Genomic DNA, 10,146 nt, shown 5'->3' with positions numbered 1-10,146 from the left:
AAGGCCTGAAAGGCTGGAAAAGAGTGAAATCTGGACCATTGTGTTCAACTCAGTTAATTAGGAACTGACCCAATTAGCAGAGGAGAGTCCAGTAACCATGTTGGCTCCGAGCCTAACGATGGGAAAATCCATATGCTCCAAATATCTGGCCCACGCTGGCTCTCAAAGTTCCCCCAATTATAATATCACTGAATGGTGGCCGAGCCAAAGCACCCTGCAGGGCCCCCTGATGGAGCTGCGGTGGGGGGTCCTGAGGGCCCTCTTGATTCTCACTCTTAACTTTCTGCGGGTCCATGAATGTAAGTGATCATGAAAGGTGTTTAATGAGATTGATCAAAGTCGTGCAAATCTGTGCATGTTTTGAAATGAGTGGTTTTTAGATTAGAGCGAAACAAACTGTCAGAATTTCCTTCTTGTGCTCATATAGAAAAACAACAGGAGAATTTAGACAAACTGCAGCACGCTTCACTGGAAATGAACCATTCTGTATCTTCCTTTTATTATAAGGGACCTGATTTATCAGATAAAGCACAACATCAGGAAAACGTCCTCTGAGATGTTTAAACTGGTTACCTCATGCTTGATGGGCTTAACCATTTTTTTGTGTTGGTACTTTCAATGATGAATATCAGTCACAATTCCCGTTGCCCCCCCCCCCACTATAATAAGTGGATGAAATAAACGTCTTCGCAGTCAGCTTCTGTAAAACCTCACTGAAACAGAAAGCAGCAAACAGTTTAATTTATGTAAAAACAGACAAAAATCTAGAAAATTGATAAATGTCTGTTTTTTTTTTTTTTGCTAAACCAAAACAAAGAAAAACAGTCACAGGAGCAGAAATCTGCAGTTTCCTCTGAAACCGAGAACGACACAAAGTATCTCATCAAAGCTTCGCAGTAAAACACGAGCAAACAGTGGTTACAATAAAGGATGATCTCAGTGTCTCTGCACGGCTACAAAAATCTGTCACATATGTAATCATTTCACATGTTAGAAATGTAACATGTCTGCTGGTGCAGTGCTGGACTATTAAAAAGCATATTATTGAAAAGTCTTCTGAGAACCACCAGTGGATGATAACAGTGAGAAGTTTAGTGCAGAGGTTTGTTGAGGACTTGGTTATTATTCTACAAATATATAATAAATTTGTAAAAGAAGAGATATCAATATACTCTGCTTTTTTATGATTGACAGCTCCAACCTTTTCCCATTTTAATGGTCAGAACAATTAAATGAGACTCTCTCCTTGACTGCTGGAATATTCATTAAACCACGTTTTGGTCTGACATCAGCCAATCAGAGGACTGCTGAGATCAGTCTGATGATCACTTTGCGAGCATATGCAGCAGTGGCATTAATGGGACATCAAAAAAGACTCCATATGACAACAATAAATCTTAAGCAGCATCCCTCAAAACTCTCCAGATTCAAAACACAAACAACCTTCAAAGCAAAATCGGTGCAGCAGGTTCAGACTTCAGGAAGGTCAGGAAAAGATCTACCAAGGAATCATATCAAAATATCCTGGTGTGTTTTTCCAAATTCCACTGATTGCTTAAATTGAAGGACACCGGTTTGTAGAACAATTGTGAAGCTGCACGAAGACGCCCATGGCCGGAGGAGAGTCTGCTGGTGCCGGGTAAATATGAACCAGGGTGTCCTACTGTTTACAACGCAGAGAAAAGCAAACATTTTCTTAGATGAGCTGTCAGACCTGGTGCTTCTGAAATGAGCTGAATACACCTTTGGATGATGGCGTTACAGTTATTGCGCTCCAGGCAAGAATCATTGCAGAGCATCAATCCACAGAAAGGCTGTTTTTACTGTTCTGGAGGGTGAGAAGTGTTGTAATGCTCTCAAACTCCTCCAGCACTGCTTCACTCGAGGCTTTGCTTGGCAAAAGGAAGGCAGGAAATTCCTGAGCTGAGCAGTGAACACCGCAGAGAAAGACGCTGAGAAGTCAGCGCCACAACATTAGAGCAGCAGATGAATGTTGGACATCAAGCCTGGAAGGAATCTTTATACCATAAATTTAAATGAGGAAGAAAGTTTTCTTTGTATTCCTGAAAAAGTTTTTAAAAAAAAGGAAAAAAGTGCGTGGCAGTAGCTTTACGGTTGAATTAGAGGAAGACAATGCTGCGCCCACTCATTTAGTATCTTTTTAACTAGCCCCCCCCGGACTGAAAGACCCCCTTCTAGTGATGGTGATGCGATTTCACAGACTGTTTGGGAAGCCAAGTCAAATTTATCTGACCCCCTTTGTCTTGAGGTTCTGGTTGAATTGTACCTAGTCTGCCATTAACGGTGCCCTTTACATGTTTAAGAGCCTCATATGGTGCCTCATACCTTTCTCCAAAGTATCTCATGGATACCATATGTAAATAAGGCCTTAAAGGCATCATCTCTCTGCTGTTATGAAGAAGGTCATAAAAACAGTAGCCTGCTGCACCGTCACTTTCACTTAATTCTTAATGGCAGTATAAAGAGGTGCTTTAGGTAAGTATGTATATATATATATATATATATATATATATATATATATATTTTTTTACAGTCTCTTCTTGTTCCGTAATCATTTTAAAATCTGAATGGCTATAATATAAGAATATATGACTGTAATATTACATGAAAAATATACAAATACTAACAGTCTGTGGTGGAGGTTGTAACAGGGCTCTGGTTAACTCCTTTACACAACATGTGAGCATGCCTCTGTTTGGTTAATGTGCAGGGGGTTCATCAGCAGTGGGAGAATTAACGTGAGTGTGGGGAGGTGGACTAGGGGCTGCAGGAAGGAGTCGTGAGGGGGGGGGGTAAAAGTGTGTCCCTTCTGCAATTGGCCGGGGCCATAAGTGTCTCATTATGCGGCTTATTGTTCCTTTGTTGTGTCGGTGGTATAAATACACCACAGCAGGCCCATGGGGTGACAGTTTAGACGCACTGAGTCCTGGGGACAGACTGAGCAGCAGGCTGAACAGCACCAACTCTGGGAAAAGTGAGATTGTGCAAAAGCTGCAGGGAACTGGAAGAGCTTGAAAGCCTAGAGGTCAAGCCCTAAGCTCAAGCTGCCAAAATCTTTGGACCACTTTTTACCAGAATTTCCTCCTTCAGCTGAAATGGATTCTGACGCCGGCTCCACCTGCAGCCGCTCCTCGTCTCCAGACCTGGTGGTGGATGACTCTGCGGGGAGCTTCTTCTCCAATAAGATGTTCCAGAAGTACTGCCAGGAGAACAGAGCCGACTGCGAGGCCGGCCAAGGCAGGACGGAGCACTGCAGCGGGAGCGGTAAGAGCAAATCCAGATCTGAGCTCAGCAAGGAAGAGATGCAAGACCTGAGGCTGAAAGTTAACAGTCGAGAAAGGAAAAGGATGCATGATCTGAACCAGGCGATGGATGGCCTCAGAGAGGTCATGCCATACGCACATGGACCTTCAGTCCGTAAGCTGTCAAAAATCTCCACCTTGCTGCTGGCTCGCAACTACATCCTCATGCTTTCCAGCTCTTTGGAGGAGATGAAGAAATTGGTCGGGGATGTTTATGGCGGCAGTGCTGCTGTCCAGAGCCGCGCAGCTCCCCATCCCACGATTACCCCCGCGGCCACGACCGCCCACCTCCCTCTGCATCCTCTGGCCCAGTCCCTTCACTCTCTGGTGGGCGGCACACCTTCGGCTCTCCAGCATCACTCATCTTCTCCTTCGTCAGCCCCAGCTCCACACTCCCCTCCGTCAGCCAGCTTCCTGGGCTTTCACGCTCCAGTCCAGAGCCTCCTGAAGGACCCTCTCCACCTGAGCAGCTCCTACAGGCATTTCCCTGGCATGCCCTGCCCTTGCTCACTCTGCCAGCCTCTACCCACCACTACCTCCACATTACACAGCCTGTCTATGACCAAGTGAGCAGGACTCTCTTAAAATGGATCACAAACAGAAGCCTGATGGAAAGAACTGATAAAATGATGGCTGGGGCCAGGCCTTGTACATGCTGTATATATATATCTATCTTCTGGGATACAAACTGCTGCTATTTTTATTAATTGTGTCACTGTTTCATACAGAATTATTCCAAATGTCTGTAATTTATGTGATACATGTGGTGATGAAACACTGTCAAAATGCAACTGTTGTGTCTTATTGTGCACAATTACTATTTGCTTAAATTAAAATTTTGTTTTGATAATAACTCCTGCTGCTTGTTTTCTTCTTTTAAACGTCCTGTTCATTTTTCATTTGTAGTTTCTGGTCAGAAAAAAAAAAAAAAATGACACTTTTTCAAAAATCATAAAATGTCTCAGGGTTAGTTTTTTGGAGGGTTTCTGGATACGTATGTGCAGATAGACAGCAATTTCCCAACAATACAGCAACATCTTCTTTAGCTGAGCAGAAACTGATTTATTGATGCTTTAAAGGGCAAATTTAGCAGAGCTAAAAGAGACATTCAGGGAAAGGCTGTCATTTGTTGCTAACCAGTTTGAGACAGGCTAACCTCTAAAGAGCTAAAAAGGGACAGAAGGGCGAGACAATACGCCAGAACAGAAGCTGAATGTGGCGTTCTTGAGCCTGGGGACCATCCATCTTCACCTCAACAGGGTGTAGGAGATGAAAGGACAACACAGGCGCCGGGAAGGCGCGTCACTTTTGTCTGACGCAGGCGAGGGACATAGCCATGTCCTCAGCTCTAGGCCAGCCATTTGTCACTGTCTCATAAGAACATGGATGCAGGGACACAAAGGGCAGATCTTAAGCAAAGGACATAATGGTGTCAGGTTAAAAAAGTTCCTTTTAATTCATACAAGATGAATATTTTCATACGCTTATCAGCACATGTTTGCAGTCAAATGTTTAAAAACTAAAATCAAGTTTCATCTTTTTTTTTTATAACAATGAAAAAGTGAACATAACTATATGCAAACTTTACACAAATGTGATTTAGTCAAACTGCTCAACGAGGACTGGCCTTCACTTAGCAACAAATCAGGCGTGTAAAATACATGCTTATCCTCCCACGGCTGACAGACGAGTTGGAGATCAGGCGAGAGATGAAGAGATGTAAGTCATTTTCTCCCACCTCTCCCTCTTACCCCTCCTTGTGCTCTTGAAAGTGCTGAATAGGTCTGAACAATAGCCATGCGTGGGACACAAAGGCCGGGGGAGTCCGAGCTCTCGTGCCTGGGACACAGACCCCCTCCATTCAATCTACATTTCATCAGGGTAACAAGCGCTGTCGGGCCAAAAGGCCTGACACCCTCGCTCGCCACAAAGGCGGTTAGCTCTAATATATGAGGCTATTGACACTGTAAAGAGCCCCTGTCAGTACTGGGGGATTGTCAGCTGTGGGATGTCTCAGTGGGGGGAAGCAGCTGCCAGCCAAACTAAGCGGTGAAGCTTCTGTCGTGGGGACCGGCGCTGCAGCGTCACCTGGTCCCCAGTCCCTTGACACAGAGACCCCCCCAATCCTCCCACAAGACCCCCCTTTATTGGGGCACAGGTGGGAATGGGAAGCAGAACACATTGTAGAGATTAGTGGGGATCGGCCTCCCTTTGCTCTAGGTAGATAATTAGAGACAGTGACTTGTGCAAAGCTGGTGTTTCCTGATTGGCACCAGATGGTGTTAACCCACAGTGTGGCATCAGCAGTCTGGAGTGTGTGTGCATGTGTGGGTGTGATGACTGTGGTGTGTAATGGATATACCTCTTAAATCATACAATACGGCCATGTCCTCTGTGCACCATTATGGTCAGCGGCTGCTGTCATCACAGTGCTCTTTAGCATACGCTAACCAGCAGCGGCAGCACTGGTTCCAGTCACAGCACTGTGCACAGTTAACTCTGAAAATTACAACTGGTGATCTATATTAGCAGGGGTGGAACAAGCATTCAAATCCTTTATGTGTAACATTTCTACAGTGTTAAAGTACTCAACAAAGAGAGGTTCTGCATTAAAAAAATCCCCTAAACAAAGAAGCTGCTTCGCATCATTGCTTCACATCTCAGAATGTGACTTTGGTGTTACCAGCACAGGTGTGGATCTCATTTTTAATACATTTGTTGATTATTGTGCACTGTCCCTAAAAAAAAATTTAAAAATTAAAGGCTAAGTGATGCAAGGCATGGCTTGGTCCTGCACCAGAGTTATAATAGTTTTGGATTTTACATTATAGTTTAGTTTTAGTTAGTTTTTACTTTTTTTTCTCTAATTCAGTTAGTTTTAATTCGTTTTCAGAGTGGTTTTTCTCGTTTTTATTAGTTTTTATTTTTGGTTTCATGCTTAGTTTTAGTTAGTTTCAGTTAGTTTCAGTATTAGTTTTAGTATTTTCATACCTGATCAGGTGCAAGATTCAAGGCGCAAAAGTGACTATTGTGTAATGAAAACTTGACAAAAGATACAGTTTACAGAAATATAGTCAACAACCAACTGTTCACAAGACATGCTAAATTTGTGTATTATTAAGGACACACATGAACATCAACAGGGAGAAACAAAGAAAAACATGAACTCCCAAACTCAATAAATTCTACAATAAACTCCACAATAAACTTCAGCATCAGTGCAGCAGATTAATAACACCTACATGTGGTGTTAAACAAAAACAAACTCTTTGAAGGAGTCAAAGCTCAAATCCAGCTGCATCCTGATGTTCTCACCACCTGAAGCTGCTTCTGTTTTGGAGCTAGCTTGGTTAGATGCTCGCTAATTAAACCTGCAGGGTCTTTGCGGCCTCTGTACACAACCTACAGAAGTTGCCGACCTCATGTCCACATTTATGCTTGTGTAGCTGGATTGTGTGTGTTAATTACCTTGTGGTCGTGTGCAGGTGTTTGTACTCAAAGAACCTCCATACGGGACTCTGCCGCTTTCTCGGCAGACCGCAGCAATTACTTTGCGGACCAGCGCGGTGAGCGCACGCACATGCGCACTCACACAGTTGTCCTGTGGTGCTCCCAGCTTAAACTCGGAGAGCGGAAACAATGATTTCTTATCAATCCACAAGGCTTAAAATGAAAGTCAGTTTATCGATAATTTCAGTTAGTTTTAGTTAGTTTTGTAAACTCACAATTCAGTTTTAATTAGTTATCGTTTTTTCCTTTTAATTATAGTTTTTATTTATTTCAGTTAACGACAATGTTTTTTCAATTTCAGTTTTCGTTATTTCGTTCGTTTTCGTTAACTATAATAACCCTGTCCTGCACTTGTACTCACAAGCAACTTTAGAGAAATCCATCTGAAAATATTAAATATGTCCAACAAACATGATTTCCAGAGGCTGATAACAAAGGAGTTAGACATGACTTTATTTGACCAGGTTAAAATCAGGTTAAAAGAGAATATGATTTCCTCAGTAGAAAGTAATTTCAGGTATTGCTGTTGCAGCAACAGTTAAAGGAGTCACTGTGTTTAGAGCAACTGCTTTTAAATGTTTGATGAAATGTTTAATTAGTGCCCTTTTAGTGTGGAAATCCAGGCAACACTATAATCTTGGGAACAATAGATTGGGGGGGTTCCAATTCCAACCATCCAGTAATGGTCTCCAGGGTAGGGCCCCCCCCATGATACCCATTCCTAAGTCAGAATATGAGCAAGTGAACTGAAGCCATACCAGCTCAGATGTGACCCGGATTAACGAGGTCTGCTTCAGGTGTTGAGGAAACAGGGTACACTGATGATAAGCGGGCTACTGGAACAAGGATACAGCATAAGTGGACACGAGATGAAAACAGGGAACTGTTGGAATGCTGCTACACGTGATGGAGTAACAGGATGTGGGATCTATGGATTCTTCTACACCCAACATCGAAACAACTCAGTGTTCCAACATCTGCAAGAAGCAACTGCAACAAGTAGAGACTGACGAGGTCCAACCACATGTTCCCCACTGAACCATCCAAGATGCACTCTCAGTGGCCAGGGAACAATATAACAACCCCCCCCCCCCCCCCCCCCCCCCCGCATCAAGGCTGGATACTGGAAGAGGATATGGGAGAAGGATGCAAAACACAACAACCATACTCAATCCCTAGTGGATCTTTGATTTTTTGTTCCTGTGAGCTGTGTCACACCAATTAATACATCTTAAGGTGACTCTGGTGTAGATGATCTAGATGGATGTTTAAATAACTTTACTGCACTGAAAACAGGCAAATCACAAATATCCCAGCAGTACCTGACTTTTATTTTTATTTGTACTTTGACATTTTCACAAGAAATTTACTTTTTTAAGGATTTAATTCTCAGCATAAAATGTGATCAGATGGAGATTTGTTTAATATCTAATATAAGAATCTACTTATATGAAAAAATGGAAACATTTTAAACATATCTGATAAATGCAGTGAAGTAGAACAATAAATTACCTTTTTAAGAACAGTACGTGATCCATGCCTGGATTTTATTATTTAATATGTAATGAATCTGGTCAGTTGTTGTATAGCAGACACTGGCTGATTATAGCTTGAATGCACCAACATGGGAATACATTTTCTTCAGTATCCTTTACAGTAGGGAAGCTTGATTATTACTAATATTATCAAATGCAAAAATCATAAATATTTATTTAACATGATGACTCCACTTTTGAAACATCATGGCCCAGTTTCCCGTACAGGGATTATGTCTAATCCTGGACTAAATACTTTTTCCTATTGTGGTCTTCATTGACTTTTTCCTTTTAGTCTAGGACCATGCTTAATCCATGACTGCATGCATTTATCGAACCTGTGGGAAAAACTGCATTTGTTTTGGTGTTCCAAACAGCTGAATTAGTTTTACTTTTCTTGCTGAACAAACATCAGAAGTTACAAACTGAATATTAAGCTGTATTACGTGCACAGCCCTACCAAAGACATATAATCATAACCGTTAAAGGCAGAAATCTCTTTTAACAACACAAAGAATGCACTAATATTAGAACACCATCCTCTTTTTGTAGATGAAATGTCCGTGGCCATGTAGACAGATGGATAAGTTAACTGCTTCAGATACTGATCAATAGTGGAGTGTTTATCCCAACTTGGCTCAGCCTGACCTGCACTGACAGAGTTAATTAGGGGACTGAAAGACCCAATTAAGAGGAATGAGGGGCCGGACGGGGGACACATATTGGAGGACATACGCACACATTGTGCAGCGTCTGGATAAAAGAGAACTTCAATTAAGAGAGCGCACACTTCCAGAGGCTTGTTGCCTCTTCTTTTCCCATTTTATGCTTAGTCCACAGCCCCCCTCTTACTCAGAATACTGATGAGGGGAAAGCACAGCTGCTGGGGGGCCAACACACATATGCAGTATGGTGTGCACATACGCTCACACGCATGTGCACAGACACACAGAGAGGAGGAAGATTGATGAGGGGACTCAGGCTGGAACTGCTAAATGCTGATTAGTCAACATAATGTCTCAAGGAGGAAAGCATTGGTCCGGTTTTCAGGGTTTCATAAACAGCTCATTGGTTAAATTTGTGTTAATTAAAAGACAACAATCTGCATATGTTTAAATTAATAATGTCCCTCATGAAAGCTCTGCTTTAACTTAACATCAAGACTGCAGAGTTCTGCTTCCAAAAAGAAGTTGCGACACTGCATATACATTAAAAATTATTTGTAAATCAGTTAAACTCTCCATTACTCTACAGACTGCCAAAAAAGAGGAAACACTTTGTTATGCTTGGGAAAACATCCTGCACCTAACTGAGTTAAATGACAGTTTGTCAGCAGCAAGTAAAGTTTCAGCATTCTGGTTCTCATGATTGTTCTTCACATCTAAATAAAAAGTGATGATACAAAGCGTATGCAACATGGCTGTACTTCTCTTGCTTGTTATTAAAAGAAAAGGTGATCCAAAAGAGTGGCAAATGATTTTTTTGAAACGGTGCTGGCACCAAAATTAGCAAATATTTAGTTTTGGAAAAAGCCTATTGCTGTACTCTTTTCAATTAAATGACGACATTTTTTTACTAAAAAAAAATATTGCCTAAAACATTTGTATAAATTGTTTTTTACGTTAATTACAGCACGTGCGTGAAACTGTGGTTTGATTCCGCGTTTTTTACCTTTTAAACGCAGAGACGCGGTTCCCACGCGCTTCCGAACGGTCTGGCCCTCTGCAGCTACCGTAGGTGGCGCATAAAAAGTAAGATATTAGCCGTTTATTGACAAA

General features: G+C 42.1%; 1 protein-coding gene across 1 annotated transcript; it reads left to right on the top strand.

Annotated features, from left to right (window-relative positions):
* Nucleotides 1-2,941: 2,941 nt before the first annotated feature.
* On the top strand, nt 2,942-4,107 carry olig4 (oligodendrocyte transcription factor 4). The gene has a single exon (XM_030719454.1). The coding sequence runs from the start codon at nt 3,117-3,119 to the stop codon at nt 3,891-3,893; it is 777 nt and encodes a 258-aa protein (XP_030575314.1). The 5' UTR covers nt 2,942-3,116; the 3' UTR covers nt 3,894-4,107.
* Nucleotides 4,108-10,146: the final 6,039 nt, after the last annotated feature.

This window comes from Archocentrus centrarchus, chromosome 22 (genome assembly GCF_007364275.1).
Source record: "Archocentrus centrarchus isolate MPI-CPG fArcCen1 chromosome 22, fArcCen1, whole genome shotgun sequence".
Classification (NCBI taxonomy): domain Eukaryota; kingdom Metazoa; phylum Chordata; class Actinopteri; order Cichliformes; family Cichlidae; genus Archocentrus; species Archocentrus centrarchus.
The sequence above is the reverse complement of the archived record's forward strand: the minus strand, read 5'-3'. Positions and strand labels throughout refer to the sequence as shown.